The sequence below is a fragment of the Chinchilla lanigera genome, unplaced genomic scaffold, assembly GCF_000276665.1.
Source record: "Chinchilla lanigera isolate Chin_1 unplaced genomic scaffold, ChiLan1.0 scaffold00053, whole genome shotgun sequence".
Lineage (NCBI taxonomy): Eukaryota > Metazoa > Chordata > Mammalia > Rodentia > Chinchillidae > Chinchilla > Chinchilla lanigera.
The window spans coordinates 5,123,840-5,143,246 of NW_004955454.1; the positions used below are offsets into that span (position 1 = coordinate 5,123,840).

General features: G+C 50.9%; 1 protein-coding gene across 14 annotated transcripts in view; it reads left to right on the forward strand.

Annotated features, from left to right (window-relative positions):
* Cacna1c (calcium channel, voltage-dependent, L type, alpha 1C subunit) overlaps positions 1-19,407 on the forward strand; it is a 625,400-nt gene that overhangs the window by 550,193 nt on the left and 55,800 nt on the right. For 5 of the 14 annotated variants that reach the window (XM_013520119.1, XM_013520118.1, XM_013520122.1 and 2 more), the window contains exons 31-32: positions 14,267-14,350; positions 14,960-15,043. In XM_013520119.1, the coding sequence (XP_013375573.1) occupies positions 14,267-14,350; positions 14,960-15,043 (168 nt within the window). The remainder of the gene's footprint in view (positions 1-14,266; positions 14,351-14,959; positions 15,044-19,407) is intronic. The other 9 variants (XM_013520128.1, XM_013520125.1, XM_013520126.1 and 6 more) reach the window with 4 other exon arrangements.

The window sequence follows — 19,407 nt, forward strand, 5'->3', positions numbered from 1 at the left end:
CTGGGCTGGTGCCAAGGTCTGTGCCTTTAGTGGCAGCTTTGACAACACCGTGGCCAGAGCGTGCAGGGGCCTGGGAGAGGAAGCAGTGTCAGCTACAGATCTTCTACTCTCAGTGACAGATTTAGGGACCAGAAGGGATGATGATGTCACTTAGTGACCTGGGATTGCTATTCACAGTGTCTGGCACAGGCAACAAGAGGAGGAATAGCCGAGTTGACGCTAGCCTGGAAGTGGGCTACAGGCTTGTGCCCCAGGAGAAGGTGGTCTCCCCCATGAGCAGTAGTTTGCCCAAACGTCTGCAGGGAGGGGATCCTGACTACACACGGTCCCTTAGGCTCCACCTAGGCGGTGGAGGAGTGAGAGCAGGAGCTGCTCTTTCTGAGATTTACTGCATCCCTTTGCGTGGCTGGAGGCATCTCCTTGGACTATGGCCCAGCAGGGAGCACACAGTGCCCCTTAGTACCTCCCCAGAGCCAGTGCGGAGGGGACTGGAACCTGGCACTCTCCCCGGTCAGAGCTCTGGCCTGCCTTCTGCCTTTTTCCCAGCTTGAGAAGGGACAAGCAGAGAGGACAGTGGGACCAAAGTGGAGACTCATTGCTGCTCCCACCCAACTCCCGCTCCAGTCCCACTTTCTCGCGTAAGAGCACCGAAGGCCTCAGGGCTCACTCTCAAGTTGCAAGATGTATTAGGACCTAAAGGCATTCAGACCAGAGGGATGAAACAGAGCCTCCAGACCAGCACAAACTGTCTCACAGCACACTCTGCACCACCTAGGGTACAGCCATGGCCTCCTGCAGCTGTGGAGCCCTGGACATGGGGGCAGTGCATGGAGGAACTGATTTTCAAATTTTATGCATCTCGATTAATTTAAATTTACATCCACGGAGCTGCATGTGGCCATAGCTGTGCTGGGCAGTATGCTCTGGGCTCGTGTGTTCCTGTGACAGCGCAGGCTTTGCTCGCCTCTATCTGCGTCCAGGCTTTGTCAGCCCAGCTGCTCGAGCTTCTTGAAGCCAGATGGTCCAGCTCGTCCTCCCCACCCTGTCTCCATCTGGTGATTTTCTGCCAGGAACTGACTCATGTGCCGTGGAACCCTTATGACGGGGTGGGGGGAAGGCAGGCTCCTGCCCTGGGATCCCCTAGGGTAGCTTTTCTCTTGACTGTCAGATCCGTCCTTCATCCCTGGGTTTCCCCAGTCCTTGGAAGCTGCAAAGGCCAGGGCCTTCTCGCACAAATTCTCTCCCACGCAGCTCCTGACTTGGTCCCAGTGAAGGAGAGAGCACGTTAGGGGCTCCTGCCTCTCCCTGTGGTCTGAATTCATTTTGTTCCTGTGGGCCCAGTACTGTGAGTCGCCCTGGGGCACCCAGCTACTCTTTTCCCCAGCCCATTGGCATCCTGAGTAGCTTTCCTGATTAGCATTTTAGTGCTCCAGTGATGCTGAGACCTGAGGTCCCTAATGTATTACCTGCTTCTTAACTGACCCTTTCCCCAGGGTACAGAACCATTCCTTCTCCATCTCAGTCGTTGGCCAGAGACTTACTGCCTAGTGGCCTTGATGGCACTTCCAGGGGGAAGGGAATCTTCTCACCCTGTCGTTTGTCCAGCTCAGCTTGCCTGGAGTCCCCACCATCCCTGTTGGCTTCTGGTTCCAGCCCCAGACACAAAGGACTCGGCCAGCACTGTCAGAGCACCAGCTTACAGTAGGATAATTACCCAGCAGCCACCATCCTTGCTCTGCCCTGGGGGAATATTCAAAGCTCCTGCTATCTCTCAGGAAAGAGGAAATGAGGGCAGTGAAGCAATGGCTGCTTCTTAGAAGGCAGAGAGACAGAAAGAAGTGAGATTGGGAGCCATGGTGGCTCCTGAGAAGGAACCTGGCTCTCCTGTCCGCTGCTTGTTGTCCTGAGGAGTCCCTCAGTGGACTTCTTCTGGCTGGGAGCAAGGGAAGAGTCATAACTAGCAAGTGGCCTGGTTGATGAGATGCTGTGGAGGTCAAATGCCCTCTTTTGGAGGCAACTCTCCATGGCACAGGGCTGGCTATGGCCATGGTCTCACTAACATCCCTTACGACTGCGCTATGAGAAGGAAAAACCAGGAGACACTCAAGCAGTACGCTTTGTGATGAGCACATGGAGTTCTCAAGCCAGGGCCAACCTGCTCTTGAACGAACCTGAGCTGCTGGCCTTGGGTTCCAGTGTGCAGGGGCAATCTTTTCCTCCGTGCAAGCATACCTGCGTGGCACAGAGATCCTCTGGCTTCCAGTGGCTTCCAGGGAAGCCTTCTCTCTTCAGACTCAATTGTTTTTAGAAATGGCTTTGTTCTTGGGAATGATTGTTGACCCTGACCTGTGTAGGCGCAGGCCATGCCGAGGGGAGGCATATTTAGGGAGACTCTGAGGATAGGGCCAAGACAGAAAGGGTCATGGCCAGCGGACTTCTTTTCACTAGACTTGTGTCAAAGGGACGGTTGAGAGCTGGGTTTGGCAGGGAGCTCCCACACGCACAGGCAGGAGAAGGCTGGAATGAGGAGGTCGGGCGCAGGGAGCTTCATGGAAAGCACTTGAGACACTCAGACACTTGGCAGAGATACTCAGCATCCCACTTTCTCAGTCTAGTCTGCCAGGTCTGTCCACGTCTAGAAGCTTCTTTCCTTAAATAGCCCATGGCTGCTTTGCCCTTGGCAACTAGGTCTCCTCATACAACTTGAAGATGTCATGGTGTGCATCCTCAGGATCATCGGTGCCCTGCAGATGCAGAGGGGCTTCTGAAGTGGAGGGTCCATGCACTGGGGAAGGTGCTGCAGTCCAGCGTGAGCTGCTCCCAGGAAAGGGCCCTGGACCCTGGCATTCACCTGGCAGGTGCAGAAGCTGGGAGGGCCACCCCAACAGACAACTCAAGCCCACACCAAAGAGCAGATGTACCATATTCACCAGCGACAAGCCAGGCATGCTTTCTCACTCAGGCCGGGGACTCAGTTTGGACTGTAATTAGACATGTCCTCTGTCCTTGAGAAGCAGCAGAGGATACACCAAAGGACAGGCTCCTACATGTTGCCACTGTGTCAGACAGAGTCATGGAAGACAAGCATGCATGCATGGCTGGCAGCATAAGGAGAAGTCTGGCAGATTCCGCCAAGGCCCTGAGCTGGCTCACAGGAGCCCTGGTGCAGAATTCCATTAAAGGCACCAGTACTGCGCTTCCATGAGCAGCTGTGAGAAATTTCAGGACTCTTGCTCTAGATCCCAGTAAAAGACAGGGAGAAGGAAGAGGAAAGTAAAACAACTGGGAGAAAAGGACGCAGCCTGGTCCATTTCTTCTTTCTAAAGTTGAGAATCTTCTAGAAAGTTCTGTTTGTTTTTACTAGGTATTACTAATGATATTGCTGGCTCAAATTTACTTTCTCTGACTTTCTCTCTTCCTGTAATTGCACCGAGGGCCAGTAATTGCCTTCTTCCAACAACATTAAGTTAGCCATACATTTCGGTGGAGCTTTGATTTTTACAAAGAAAATTCACATTTTTTCATTTGCTTAATCATCTACTGGCCCCAGATCCCACCAAGAGGGAAGATTCTGGTGGATGGAGAATGCTTGCCAGCAAAGACTTACCCAAATTGATTTTTAAAGAGCAGATGTCTCTAACTGTGGCTAGCTCTCCCCAATTTACCATTTCATTCATTACTAGAAAACCTCCTGCTTTCCCTGGTATTCATATGACAGCTTTTTTTAAAAGCCCTAATACTTACAGTAACCCATATTGTTTCAATTGCTATACATTAGATTAAGTGGCTTTGCATGCTAAGGAGGGAAGGAAGTAATATATATTAAGTATTGTGAAGAACCCAACACTGAGCTATGTTGTACTTTGCTTGCCTCATTCAATTTGTAAGACAAGTGCTATGGTCCCTGTTTCACAGCTGCAGAAACTAAAGTCTTCCAAGATTGGAGGTGCAGCTTCTGTTGTTGCTCATCTCTAATAAGCACTTAATATCGTGTATATTATGTACCCTGTGCTGCTAGAAGTGCCTTAATAATATTAACCCAAGTAATCTTCAGGACAGTCCTGAGACTATGATGCCAGTTTAGGTGACTCAAGTGCCAAACACTTTGCGGTCCATCCCCAGTGAAGCCAGAGCTGTGACCAGGCTGGGTGGGTGCTGTGCACTCAGTAGCTCCTCAGCAAATGTTAGTTTCCCTCCTTACAGGACAGCAGGGACGGAGAGGCAAACCATTCTCAAGTAGCGGCTCTAGGAGCTGTTAGGGCCCTGCTGGAAACACAGGTGACAGAGGAGAGGAGTGAGATCAGCCCTTTGTGACGTTATCTGATGGCACACTGGATGTGGGGATGAAGGAGAGGAATCAAGGATGGATCCAAGGTTCCTGGCTCGTCCCTGGGTGGGCAGACTGTGCTGTGAATTTTTGAAGTCTGGAGACAGTAAGTTTTAGAAGTCCTTTAGGTGGTTCACATCTGGAATTCAGATGGGCAGCGTGGCTGGGGTTGAGTCGAGGAGCATCCCGGATGTACTTCTGCTGATGCAGAGCCCCAAGTGTGCTGTCCAGAGTCTCCTCCTCCTCCTGTTCCTCCTCCCCCTGCTCCTGCTCCTCCTCCTCCAACTGCTCCTCCTCCTCCTCCTCCTCCTGCTCCTGCTCCTCTTCTTCCTCCTCCTCCTGCTCCTCCTCTTCCTCCTCCCCCTGCTCCTCCTCCTGCTCCTCCACCTCCTCCTGCTCCTCCTCCTGCTCCTCCTCCTACTCCTCCTCCCCCTGCTCCTCCTCCTCCTACTACTCCTCTTCTTCCTCCTCCTCCTGCTCCTCCTCTTCCTCCTACTCCTCTTCTTCCTCCTCCTCCTGCTCCTCCTCTTCCTCCTATTCCTCCTTGTGCTCCTCCTCTTCCTCCTGCTCCTCCTCTTCCTCCTCCTCCTGCTCCTCCTCCTCCTGAAAGAGGAGTTTTCTAATGGACAGAGTCAGCAGGAAAGCGTAAGAAGAAAGAAGCTGGAGAATGGAAAGGTCTGGAGGCTGAGAGCCAGGAAGACCAAGCAAGAGAGAAGAAGGAAGCACTTTCTGTTAGGATGAGAGTCTGACTAAGGGCCCTGACCCTCCCTGTGTGGGGTCTGATGTGTGCACTTGTACGGAGGAATGTGTGACTTCATATTTCCTCACTGACTTGGAAAATCCAAAGTTAAAAACCTCCAGAACAAGCAAGAAAACTTCCCTTTAAAGATAGTATGGAAACTTAGAAACCATTTTAGGCTGGAATCTTCCATTTCTTTCTGGACCCAACCCCGCCCCTTTTTGTGACAAATACTTTATAATACCTCCTTAATTTTCTGGACAAAAAACTCATATCTGTACACATAATATCGAGGAGAGTGCCTTAACTATCATGTAACTGGAAAAGTCATGTTTAGAAGTGAGAACTAGCAGGGCATGGTGGCGCACACCTGTAATCCCAGCACTCAGGAGGCTGAGGCAGGAGGATCATTCTGAGTTTGAGACCAGCCTGGGCTACAAAGTGATTTCAAGGCCAGCCTGAACTGCATAGCAAGACCCTGTCTCAAAAAGCCAAAAATAAATAAATAAATAAATAAATAAATAAATAAATAAATAAAATAGAAGTGAGAACTCACTACTCACAAAAAAAGAAGGCAACAGAAGAGCAAAGCTAGGAGACCTTAGGATAAAAGCTGGCTTTAACTTAGAAAAGAAGAGGGCCAACCTTATTTGCACACGGCACTTATATAAGTGTCAAGTTGTAAAGAACACCTGCACTTCCTTGGGCAGAGCTGCCCCAAATTGCAGGACATTTAACATCCCCATCCCCACCCGCAGAATACCAAAAACCAGTTTGCCTTCAGGAATCGCTGAGATGCTCTTGCTGAACTCCAGAGCGCCCCCTAGAGGCCAGCGCTCTCCCACGCCGGAACTGCGCCTTGGGTAGGTAGGGTTCAATAGTCAGGTGGGAATGAATATTCAGCCGCGGCTGGATTTGAGTTGAAACCTACCTAGCCTAAACTGTATAGAAACCGCAGTGTCTCCCACCATCATGTCACTTAGAAGGGACAGAGAAGGAAGCGAGACCCCAAGGCTTGAAACACAGCCGCTCTCGCCCCTCTGGCCTCCAGCATCAGCACCGAGCCCGCGCACTGTGTACAGGGTACAGTGTGCCGCGCAGCTCTGCCCGCTCCTCGGTGGCTGATTAGTGCGCTGGCATTACCCTGATTATTATTTATTTGTGGAATGCCACGGGGTACCTGGGGCACACAGTGTGCGGCAGACAGGCACAAATGGGCTATGGGGAGGGGCATCCCCACTGCTGCTCTGGTACCCAGGGATTTGCAAATCGTTCTAACATTGTGACAGATTTCTTTCCTGCCTGGTGCTTGCGAGCTTTAGAGTTGCCATGAATGATAAAAAATAATTATATGACTTGCTTAAAGCCTTCGTGTGGGAAGGGTAGTATTGGCTATTACATTTAATTATTTAATGTGGAGAATTATTCACGTTGTGTAAAAAACGTGGTAGGCAAGTACACTGTGGCTCGCTGTCTCTGGCCCTGCCACTGGGAAAGAAAGTAAAGCACACAGGGTCCGGGAGGGAAAAAGAGGGATTCCTAGGTCGACAGGGCACTGTGGCATTGACCCCACTCAAACCAGGGTGCTACTTGACTTCCTGTACTTGCAGCAGATCTGCCTGTTTTAGGGGCGGGAAGGAGGTGCCAACCATGCTGAAAGGCAGCCAGCAAAGCCCTGACAAACGGGTTTCCCACAGAGGACTCAAACCGCATCCACAGTCCTGACAGCAGTGCAGCTCCCAGCAGGCACTGAGTACTTCCTTGCACCAGACCCCGCAGGGACTGTCCACGTTCCAACTCACAGAATCCCCACAACCCTGGAGGGTGTGTACTATTATTATTCCCATTTTGTAGGAGAGGAAGCTCAGGCTAAGTTAACTTACGTACACAACTCAGGCTGATCCCGAGAAGCAAAGGTAGTGGGTCATTTCATTCCCATCTTGTTCATGAAAGAGACGCAGGTTGCTGGCTTTTCAGTTGGGTCCTACCTGTCCCTCTGCAGAGGAGCAGCCCATGAGGTCCAGGGAGGTGTGGAGAAAGGAGCAAGAGGATGACAGGAAGGCAGTGGGGGCTGTGAAAGCAGGCTAAGTAGGGAAGGTCTTGTTTGACCCAGGTTTGAAATTTGCCCTCAGCCCCTTGGTCACCTGGACTGGCCCAGTGGGAAGGCTGTAACAGGTCCAAGCTCCTTCCGGTTGCTCCTCCTTGTTCTACTCCCTCCTGGTGCTACCTGCTCCCCTCCTCCGGTTCTCTAAAGATCAGAAGCCAAAGTGCATTTGAACTTGAGCTACCTGCGTAGGTGGCATCACGTCTGCCTTGCTTTGCCCTGCTCTGGGTTGCATCCATCCAACACTACAGTCGGGGAGGAGGCCTTTGCAAACATCAGCTCATTTATTCCAGCATGAGCCTCAAGAAGCAACTACTAGCACAGTACAGTTGAGAGAGAGAAAGAGCCTCCCAAGGCCCCCAAAACAAGCTTAACCTGTAACCTCCTTTCTTATGCTCCAGCAGGCAAACTGACAGACTTCAAGTTTTGACGTAGGTCTGTGTGGCCCAGCCTTGCACAGTTCCAGGCTCCTAGTAAGCATGCAGATGTACTGCTGAGAGGAATGAATGAGCAAATGAATAAATGAAGGCCTTCAGGGGCTGGGGATTTAGCTCAGCGGCAAAGCGCCTGCCTGGCAAGCGCAAGGTCGTGAGTTCGATTTCCGGTACCGGGGGAAAAACCAAAAAAAAAAAAAAAAAAGGAAGGCTTTCAAAACTTTCCCAGGGAAGGAAAAAGCTTAATCCCAAAGGAAAAAAATGGGAGCTGAATGTGTCCTGTGACAAGGGGGCAGGGATGAGGCTTGGTGGTAGATTGCTTGCCTAGCATCTGTGATTCTCTGGGTTACATCCCCAACACCCTCCCCCACAAAAAGTGCCTTCCTCCAACAACCAGGAGAGCACCTGCGGTCACCCACTCAGGGCCACCTTTGCCAGGACGAAGACCCAGCTCCCTGGCTTTTCCCACCCCCTAGTCCCACAGGCCTCAGCTATCTGTACTGGATGCTCCTCCAGGTGCTTCTGAATTCACCTGTCATAGGACGGAGCTGACCAAGAAGGCAGAAGTCCTCACTGCCTCCTGGGCGAAGGCATGAGCAGCTGTGTGCTCCGGAGATGCCTTCCCTATTAGACACCTCTCCTTCTCGTGATTGCCGTGACGTCTCAATGGCATCCTGATGTAATGCAATTCATATGCTCTCCGCTTGGTGTCAGTTACCACTGTGTTCCGCGATGTGCCATGGGCGCTGCTCTTACAGACACACATGGTGGCTTCGCCACCAGTGACGCCCCCCTAGCTGCGCTCAGTGCCTCGGCCTGGTGCCTTCCGTTCATCCTCTCTGTCCCACAGCGCAGGAGCCAGGAGAGTTCAGGGTCTTCACTGCCGTCTGGGGACTGCTGCCCTAGGTCAAGTACAAATCCCCTTTGCCCCCTCATTCCAGGCCTCTTCCAGCACGAGGCCTCAGCCGCATCCTCGGGTCCATGCTGATGGGTGTTGCTTCCCATCCGAGTTGCGGGACCACTTCGTAGTCCTTGGGGCCCAACGCTGGCGACTTTGCATCTCTGCCCCTCCCGGCCTGCTTTCCTGTTTCTCTTATTTTCTTCCCCTTCCTATTGGCTGCTTTTCTCTTGCCCTCTGTCTTTCTCTTCACTTTCCACCATCTACGTATTCTTTCCTCCTTCCTCTTCTCTTTTTCTCCTCTTCCGATCTACAGTGCGTGCCTTTCCTGCCAGTACCTTCTTTCTGCCTCTTTTGCTTCTCCTAGGACTGCTGTAATTCCTGCACACCTCTGCCCTCTCCAGTTCTTGGCTGTTGAGGTTTCCCTCCCAGTCCTATGCTCAGCCCTTCCTTGTCCCTCTCTGTCCTCCCCACACCCCCGTCTGTCTCAGTGTCAGCAGCTCCACCTCTGGTCTCAGCTCCATCCTTCTCCAGCTCTCTGACTGGGAGAAAGTCAGAGAGGAAATAACCGCAGCAAGGGGCATCTGGACAGACTTCCAGTCAGCTTTCCCATCAGGTGCCAGGGCAAGTGTTTCTCTTTGCTGGACGATCTGAAGTAGATAAGGATGCAGACAGGAAGGAAAAGAGAAGAGGAAAATAAGTAATGGCAGGGAAATAAATATTTACCTTGAAATTCTGAGGAATAAATAACACAGTCCTAGGTTGGAACTGAAAGTGTGTGTAGATCAACTTGTAGATTTCTTTCTTACCACCAACCTGTTGCAAGGCTATGAGGAGCCTGAAGCTAAGGATCCAGAATCCAAGGGCAAAGCATGTGCCTATGACCTCTTCTTCAGCAGCCCTGCTCTCTGCTCTGACACACCCATCTGGCAGCCCTCCCCTGTCTCCACCTTCTAGCCAAAGAACAAGTGCCCTATCCATGCCATCCCTGGTCAGAACACACTTTCCAAGATGGTTTCTAAGAACCTGGAAGTTCACTGTCTTTATGAGCCTGAATTAGCAGAATGTAGCCGTGCCACCCTGCATACTGTCACCAATCTCAGTAGTGTTGGCCAGATTTTATTCAAGGTCATCCTAACACTAGTGACCCAGAGGATGGGCAGAAAACTGAGAGACAGACTACAGGAGAGCTCAAGATTTCAGAATCTTCAACTTTTTCTGTCCTCCTTCCAGACATTTGGCTCTGCTTGTCCTTCTGCCCAGGCCCATTCCCAAAATTGAATGTGGGAATCCTTCTTAACTAGGAGGGAGGCAGATCAACTCTAGTCAATGATGGCCATGGTTAATATTTACCTAGAGCTTCAGATAAGGCACAGTTCTACATGCTTGTCATGTATGATCTCATATAATCCTTACCTTGGCCTTATAGGATTGATCTGATTTTCTAGATGAGAAAACTGAGGTATAGAGAGGTTACATTATTTGCTCAAGGTTACTGCTATGGCCCATGTGTTAACTTGTGTCACCAGCCCATGGTACTATGAAAAGGTGGTGGAACCTTTAGGAGATGGGGTCAAGCAGAAGAAAATTAGATCATCTTTGAGGGACTATTAGGACCCCAGCCCTTCCTGTCCTTCTCTCTGCTTCCCAGATACCATGAGGTAAACAAGCCTCCTTCAGCAGGGTCTTCTGTCTCACCACAGGCCCAAAGCAGTGCAGTCAAGTAATCACAGACTAAAACTTTGACCCAAAATAAACCCTTCCCTTATTAAGTTATCATAAGTATTTTTGTCATAGTAACAGAAAGCTGACTAACACAATTACCTGCTAGTAAGAGGCACAGTAGCCCCCAGAGGATCATGCTTTTAGCCAGTACCCTGCATCTTGTAACTTGGTCTAGCCCCAGTAATGGCACTGAACCAGAAAACAGATAATCCAAAAGAGAAGAAAATCCAAAATGCTCGTGCGTGTGAAGTCATCCCAGGATGCATTGGCAGCCATTTTTCTGCCTAATGGTGATTTGCTGAAGTTAATATCAAGTAGAGCTATATTTTCTCAGCCCACCAGTCACCACGTGAAGGTTTAGCAGCAGCAGAACAGATCCTAGCTGGGGAAGTGGCTGCTCATCAGCCTGGTGACCGCATGCATGGCCAGCATGGGGACCCATCCTCTAAGCTCCTCCCCAGAGGCCGGGACTCGAAAGGGGAAACCCACACAGTCTGAAGGACTTAGGGATGGCAAAGAAAAGGCTTCCAGCTGTGCTGACCCTGCGCCTCGGGATGCCCTGTCCTGTCTGGCTCTGAGGAACTGGACACTAAGAGGTTTGGTTTGCCACTGCAAGGAGAGCCAGGAAAACCTTTTCCCGGCCCTGACTCCTCCACCATTACACTGATTTTGTAAAAATAAGTGTCTGAGTTTTTCCCACCCTCCCTTCACTATTATCCCCACACACTCCAATTACCAATGGTGTCCAGCAAACGAGGCGGTAGGCAAGAACAGGAGAGAGAGAATCAAACTCTTGCTCTCCAGAGAGGTAGAACAAAGTTCTTTCCTGCGAGGCCCCACCCATGTCAGGCTTTGGCCAGGTGTTGCCCTTGGACAGCCTGTTGCCCAAAATGATGGATATGGGCTTTGCGTCTGGGTGTGGGTGTGGGGCTGGTGGGAGGAAACAGCTGTTGAAATAGGGGGAGGGGGAGGCTGACAAGGGAATGGAGACCTGGAAACCGGGTCCCAAAGCATCTTTAACGTCCAGCTTGGACTGATGGGCTATGGGACGACGGGATGGTGAGGTGGGTGGGTGCGTGAGTGGGCGGGGCAGGGGGAAAGCTGCCCCCTGAAGGGACTCTGTCCACCCTCCCAGCGCTCCCTCACCTTGCAATCCAGCTGTGTGTGAGCTCCTCGGGGCTGGGCCCACAGGAGCCTGGCAACAATGGGTGTTTCTACAGGCGGTGGAGAGTCACCGGGTATCCTGTCACTGAACACAGCCCTCAACCAAAAGCTGCAGCAGCACAGCCTAGTAAGGGCGAGGGCAAGCACAACACATTAACCCGGCCAAGCCAATGGGAGTCTGTGTGGAGCCGGGTGGGGAGACAGCTGCGGCCTGGGAGGAAAGGACTGTCTTGTGCTTACTTCCGGTCTGCACACATACAAAGAAATCCAAGAGAGCCAGGCATAGTGGCACATACCTGTAATATCATGACTCTGGGGCAGGAGAATCACACGTTCAAGCCAACTCTGGGTAGCTCAGAGTCTTAGCCCCTGTCTCCAAAATTAAAGAAGGCTGGAGATGTAGCTCAATGTGACGACCCTGGATTCTACATGCAGTACCTCACCAAAAAAAAAGAGGGGGAAAGAAAGAAATTCACAAGGAAGGGTGAGCAGGGTGCACAGCCTGGAGGTGGACAGAGTCTCTTCCCTGGTGCGCGCCTGGGGCCTTACCATGTGTGTCTCTGGTTTCAAAGTGTCGCCTTTGCTCTCCATTCTGCCTTTCCTCTTTCCCCTCTCTCTGCTCTCAGAGCTGTCGCAGACCATGGCCCACTCACCCCTTTCGTTCCAGGTCTCTCTGCTGAATGGAAGCTCACCCTCCTTTGTCAGCCCCTGAGACTCTCACCCTTCCGCCCCTCCTCCTGACCTGCACCCCAATAACGTTTGGTTACCGTATCTTCTAGGTCGGCGCTGACTGTCCCTGGGGTCTGCTCTTGTTCCTGCGCCTGCCTCTCCCTTCTCCTTCCCCGCCTCCCGCTTCCCTTCTGCACTAGCTCTGCCCACAAAGACGGTATTCATAGCCACAGATAGTCCCCAGCAGTTTTCAAAATCTAATTTTAAAACACACCCACGAGTATCGTTTCTTTCTAGCCTTCACTCTTGACCTCCCTGCCCTCCAAATCAGTGTTCTTTTGCCCTGTGAATGACATCTGAGAACCCAGGAGGGAGTTGCCTGTCTCCTGCTCCGAACATGAGCTTTAACTAGGGAAGAGAAGTCAAAGGCTCTGGCACATTCAGAAAAATACTCTGAGAAGCCAAAGAAAGGGCCGTGACTTCAGGCTGACCCTCACCTAACCCACGCCCTGGCCAACCTCTGTTCCGCAGTCTGCCTTTCCAAAGTCTCCAAGGTGGCTTTTGTTTGCTTTTGGCAGAAATGCCTGGGAACCGAGAGGCCCCTTTCCCCGGCGGCCTGACCTCCAGCTCTAAGAATAACAGCCTTAAGGCAGCCTGTCTTGCAGTTCCTCTGCAAAGGGGGCACGGCTGGGAAGGAGGGAGGTTAAGGGGGCTGGACAGAGCCAGGAGCAAATAGACACAGGCTTGGCTGTTGTTAGTAAAAAATAACGAGCTGGCAGCCTTCGAGGTGGCTGAGGAGAGGCCTGAGAACTTCTCGATGCAAACTTTCTGCTTTCATGCTCCCTTACCAGCCTCTGGATTCCCAGCTCCATGAGCTCAGACAGCAGGGAAATGCTGGCTCTGTGGAACAAATGCAACCCTATCTTGTCCCCGTTGCAGAACAATGCCCCCAAACAAGGGACAAACGTCCTTTCATAAAACTCTCTAGTGCTAGGTCCTTTCTGCCCCACTCGGGGGAGCATGCCTGTCTTATTGCTGGGGTTTCCTGAACTGTAGCTCCCTCAGCCCCACACCTACCAGGGAGGCAAAGGGGCCAGACCCAAGAACCCTATGTGCTGTTGCTAAAGCTCAGCCCCTCCAGGCATCCCAGGGCCCTCTGGGGCAGCTGGACCCTGTTCCTTGGTTGGCCAGTGTCCAAGTATGTAAAAAAAAAGCAATTGGGAAAAATTATCCCTTGCCTTCTCCAAATATGGTATATAAAACCTACATCGACTGGAAAAGTCGGTGAAGCAGAACACTGGTCTTCTCTCCCTGTGCTAGAGTCTTCCCTCGGGCTCTATGCCTTCATTTCCTTTTGAAGAAGCCAGCGTCCCCGTTCCCCTTCCCAGCCCACTCCTATCAAGCCTGTGTCCAGGAAAGTCTCTGCTAATGTCACTCACTTTGGGTGGCATTTGCATTTCAGTGGGACCCTTATCAAAACGATGAGGTGGGGAAAGACCCCTAGGAGGTGCTTAGAAGACACTGCCAACTGCACCACCTAGAGCCACAGAGGCCACTGTCAGACTGAGAATGACCTTAACTCTGTCTCCTTTCAGTTAGGAAAGCCCTTGCCAGGACACAACTGGCCTGGAGATGCTGAGGCACATCCAGCGTAGGAACAGGGGTTGGCCTGCTTCCATCTGCGTAGAGCCTAGCGTACTACAGGTGCTGTTCTCACTAGTGGTCCTGTAGTTAACACTGAGCTCAGATCACCTGGCCCACACTGATTATTGCAGTTTTCAAGGCCTTTTCCATTCCCAGCATCACCCATAGGACCATGGCCTGGCACCTGTAAGGAGGCACAGGCCCCCTGATGCTCCCGTTCATACTGGAGGTGTACAGGATACGCTGGGATGGTGATTAAAGGGACCCTGTGACTTGCAGGGCCTGCCGCCCCCACCCAAGCAGGAAGGAGGGCTGGGACGGAGCTGCAGGATGGAGACCATGCAACCAAGGGAAGGTGGGACAGTGAGCTTGAGCTGGCGCTTCCCTGCTGGCCCCTTCCCTCCTGGGCTCCCAGGCTCCTGAGCAGAGCGAGGGCATATGGAACTCCCAGCAGCACGACACAGAGGTGCCTGGACAATGATTCTGAGGGTGACGTTGCTCTGTTCTTGTCTGTCTAATAATCCTTTTCAATCCCCGTCCTGCTTGCCCCTCCCTTATGTAGGGTTACTTTAGTGATCCCTGGAATGTTTTTGACTTCCTCATCGTGATTGGGAGCATAATTGATGTCATTCTCAGTGAGACTAATGTGAGTATTACTCTGCCCTCCCCAGGAAACCTCCTCCTCCTACCTCTTCCGCTTCCCCTGTTCCTCTCTCTTTCTCACTCTCTCTACTTCTTTTATGTTTTTGGTTGTTTTTTTTTTAATTTCCTTTTTTACCTGCCTCCGGTCATGCTTTTTATTGAACCTGCCGTCGTCCTGTGGGGAAAAAAAGTGGGAGTTTGTCCTCCTTTTTTTCCGCTTGTCCCAACTCTGCCCGGCTGCACTGGGCCCCAGAGCGCGGAGCTGAGCGGAGGGAGCAGGCGGTGCAACGGGAGGCGCCGCCCGGCCCCCCTCCCAGGTGGCCCCACCCCGCGTCACCTCGGAACTAACCCAGCTTTTGTCAGGCCTCTCCACCCTACGAAAACCAGGTTGCCCAGGTTTGAGCCGCCAGAACTGTAGAGTGGTAAGAGAGTATTTAATACGCCCACGTAACCTCTTTCTTTTCTCATTTTTTTCTCTTCTCTCCTTTCTTTCATACCTTTTTTTTTTTTCATTTTCCCTCTTCCCTTTTGTTTTGTTTTTCTCCTTTGTTATTGGTTTTTTTCCCCCCCCTCTTCTCTCTCTCTCTTTCTCGGCTTTTCTGCCCCCATGCAGCACTATTTCTGTGATGCATGGAATACATTTGACGCCTTGATTGTTGTGGGTAGCATTGTTGATATAGCAATCACCGAGGTAAACGTAAGTACATGGCGTCTGTGACCTAACTGTCCGTGCCTGCTCTAACATCCATTTGTCTCTCCCTTGTTTATTTTTGTCCTTCATTTTTATTTTCTCCTGCCCACCTCCTGATTTTTCGTTTCATTTCTTATTTGTTTGTTCAAATTGGTTCAAAGGATTTTTGGTTGCTTTGTTTGGAAATTTTTTTTTTTTCCATTCTTTTTGGTTTGTTTGTTTCAACTTTCGGAACGCATTAGGACTTCCCTTTCCTTTTAAGTGTTGATTGCTGCATCTTTTTCTCTCTCCCTTATAATCAGCCTGGCATGACTCACACTGTATAGGAGGGTGCAGCTCTGGGAATTATGGAGTGAGAAAATGAAGGGTTTTTTTTACAACACTGTGCAGCTGCAGGGGCTGGGACTCACACCTCTTCTAACCCCCACTTTCACCTGCCTACCACCTCTCCCCCTCTTGCCTTTCCATCCCTGTAACGTCTTGGAAAGGCGCTCCTCCGTGCAGAGCACCCCTACTAAAGGCTGGGACTTTGCTGCGTTGGCAGCCGTAGCCTCCCTTCTCCCGAGGGCCACCTGACTATCTGCATGTTGAACGGGCTGTTTCAGTTTAACATCAGCAGCCGGTGCTGGGAGCCTAGCCCTCTCCAGGCCATTTGGGAGAGGAGAGTCAGTCATGTTCCAGTGCTTGCTTGTACCCTTTTCTCCAGGAAATCTAAAGAGCCAGGTGCTTGGATAATCTACTGAGAACTCCTGGGCTCTCTCTCCCAGTTGCGTTGGAAGCAGGCTCCATGCGAATGCCTCACTCCCGCAAGAGCCCACCACAGAGAACGGACTGGTGTACCGGCCTGGTCCTCCTCTACTGAGCATCCCCGTTCCCAGCCCTGCCCTGGCACCCCCTGGCCTCAGACAGAGCCCAGCCCCCGCACACAGGCCTTCTGCAGCCGTCACCTCCCAAGAGCTGCCTCCTCCTATACAGTTCCTACCAGTCCCTGCACATGGCTTTTGTTACCTGGCATGTTTAAATCTTCTCTCTTTATCTATAGGCAAGCCTTCTTGCAGTTAGTCTTTAACATGTGTTGTTTAATTTTTGTCATTATTTTTCCTTAATTAAGAGACCTGATAATGTTTGCATAAACCTTTGATGCACTGAACCATTGAATAACAGCACGGAACAGACGCTTTAGAATTTTGATCTAAGCATCTCCCCCATGCACCCTTACCCTGTCCTGGGTAGTTGAACTGATGAGTTATCAGCCAGAACCCCCTCCTTGAGAAGCCCCTGTCTGCTCCCTTCCTGCAGTAGATTTCGGAAGGGAGCAGGTCCACTTCCCAGACATTCCCACCCACAGCCTCTCCTTCTCTCCCTGCTCACCCTACAGCCCCAGATTCAGTTGCCCCTCTGTTGCCAAGAACTGTGAGTTGTCTTTGTCTCATGAGTGTGTGTGTGTGTGTGTGTGTGTGTGTGTGTGTGTGTGTGTGTACTCTGCCTTGACTTTTTCCATAAAGACTAAGATCATTGAAAAAAAAATAGTTTTCCTACAAATATTCTGACTTCCTCCCTTTCTGAATGGATTCCCAGTTTCAAAGGCTGGATAAACCTAAGTTGTATCCCTGGTGCCCTTGCAGCTCATGAGTTTAGAACCAGAGGTCTATGTTTAGAGCTCACGCCCTGCAGCGGTGTACACAGCCGGCACCATGTGGGCAGTGCAGGTGGGCTGCGCCTTCTGCAGCCAGCAGCACAGATCGGCACAGAGATTGAGCTGAGGGACCCCAAAACCACGGCAGAGGAACATAGAAAGGACTGCAAGCTGCTGCCCAGGACAGCAAAAAGGACTCCTTGTGGTCCTGGGGCTCCTTTGTGCTGTTTACCTCTTGGTAAAGCCCGCAGCACTCACCTGCCGTGTTATCTCCGATAGTTCCTGTTTCCAAAGAAAATGCACACATGCGCACACATTATAACTAAGATACACGGCCAGTGTTTAAATTTTGAAAATGTATTACAGTAAAAGATACATTGCCATTAATCCCCCCAAAAAATTTCTACAAAGTGAAAGCCCCTGCCCGGTGCTATCCAACAGAAAGGCAGGCCCCTAAAAGCATCCCCACGGTCCTCATCATCCTTATTCACTGTATCTAGCACAGTGCTACTTCTGGCTCTTCCCCAAAGTCAACATGACCGTGATAGGTAAACTTTTTGAATCAGTTTGGGACATCGAGGCAGCCATGACAGTGCACCAAAAGGCCCTAAAGTGCACTAATGTCCTCATGCAAGAGGACTCAGAACTGCTTCAGAAAGTGGCAGGAATGACAGCTAAGTATGTTGAAAGCAAGGGAGTGGGGGTAATTGACGGCAGTGTGTCTATTAATTTAGACATTCGCCATGCTTTTCAATCATATCCTGTACGTATGCACACAGGCACACACACACACACACGCACATATTCTAAGATATAAAATTTCTATAGGACAAGTGGCTACGTTGGGAGTAGGGTGGGAGGGTGCAGAGCTAAACAAGAGCCGGAAACCAGCCCCCCAGCAGACCCCTGTGTTTGTACAGTGGTTTTCTGTTTACAATTCGCTTTTGCGTATATCTCATTTAACGCCTAACTACCCCGTGAATTTGACAGGCAAAACAATCTCACCCCTAAGTTACTGACGCTAAAGGAAATGCTGAAGCGACTAAGTACCCCTCTGGCTGCAAAACTGAAGTCCAGGCCCCCTGGGATGGTGGGTTCAACTTGAGATAGGTCAGAGTTCCTCCCCCATGGCGCACTTGATAAGCATACAAATCTCACACGTCACCTCCGGGCTGCTCCCACCAGCTAGCACTTACTTGAACTTTACTTTCTGTCCTGAGTATTTCACATGACCATAAAAGCAGGATTTTTTTTTTTTTTCTGGGTAAAAAAAATCATCTGTCAGCCTTGGCCTTCTGTAGCAGCTCCCTCTCCTCCCGCGTTCCCTCGGTCCCACAGAGACCCTCTTCTCTCCGCATGTTGAGGAGCTTGAGTGTTTAAAGACTCATGAAGAATTATGAGGGGAGAAGATGGCAACAGTGTGATCAGGAGCCGGACGGGTTGTCCAGAGGCCCAGCATTTATTCCTGGACTATTCTTTGTCTTTTTAGTCTAAGTGCAATTTAGCACCAATAGACACATTACAGCCATTGTTTCCCAGATGTGACTGACACAGAGAGAGTGGCCATGAGCAGGCACGGGCCCCTGACCACTCAGTGCCCGCACCAGAGACTCAGTTGGTTTTCACCAAGCGCATGGCCCTGATGCGTCCTGCACTCGGGGAGCACGTAATATGGATGACAAATTGCGTGGACAACGCTCCCTCCACCCTCAAGCTTCTGCCTTCGTGTTAGGACCAGCTTATGGATAGCTCCAGGGTTTTCTTCCCAGTCGTGTGAGATCCTTCAGAAAACCTTGCATCCCTGGGTTGCAGTGCTTGCTAGAGGTGCTGTCATCACATGGATTCTCAGACACATGTTCTAAATACAGAAGGAGCCCACCCTTTTAGCGTCAGTGGAACCCAAGAGGGCTTTTCCGCTTGTGACCTTTTGCCTTTGACTCTTTAAACCTAGATGAATCAACTCCCACTCCCCTCACCAGATGCCTCGTTCATCCTAAACATCCCTCCAAATATTTCCCACTTTTAAGCTCGACTTCCTGTCCTCCCTGCCTTTCCTTCTCCGGAATCCAATTTCCCCACCAATCTCAGGAGCCACCATCCAGTCCTTCCGCAGTGTGTATGGTCTCTCTTTCTATGTGTTGGGCAGTGTTTTAGGTACCTGGGATACACAGGTGGTCAAGACACAAGTTCCTGCCCTCATGGGCTTACATTCTAGAGAGGAATAAACAGACAGTGAGCAGCAAGAAAATGAGGCGATCAGGCTGGGGATATAGCCCAGTGGCACAAGTGCCTGCCTGGCAAGCGCAAGATCCTGAGTTCGATTCCCAGTACCCAAAAAAAATGAGATCATACAGTATGTTAGGAGATAAGTGTTCTGGGAAAAAGAACAGTGCCAGCTCAGAGAAAGCAAGCACTATTTTAAATGAGATGGAGCTTTATAAGGAGGTGGTATTTGAACAAAGCAAAGATGTAAAGGAAGTGAGGGGTTATCCAGGCAGGTAACGTGGGAGAGGAGCTTTTAGGCAGAGAGGTGGCCGGTGCAGCCAGTACAGACTGAACAAGGCAGGCAGAGAAGAAGTGGTTCTGAGGGGAGATAGGGACCAGGCTTGGGATTTTACTCCAAGCAAGAAGGGAATAAATGTGCCATTGGGTTGGAGCAGAGGCATCACGCGCTGTGACTCGGGTTCTAAAGGCCACTCTGGCCATCTGTAGGAGTTAAGGGCGGGAATGAGAA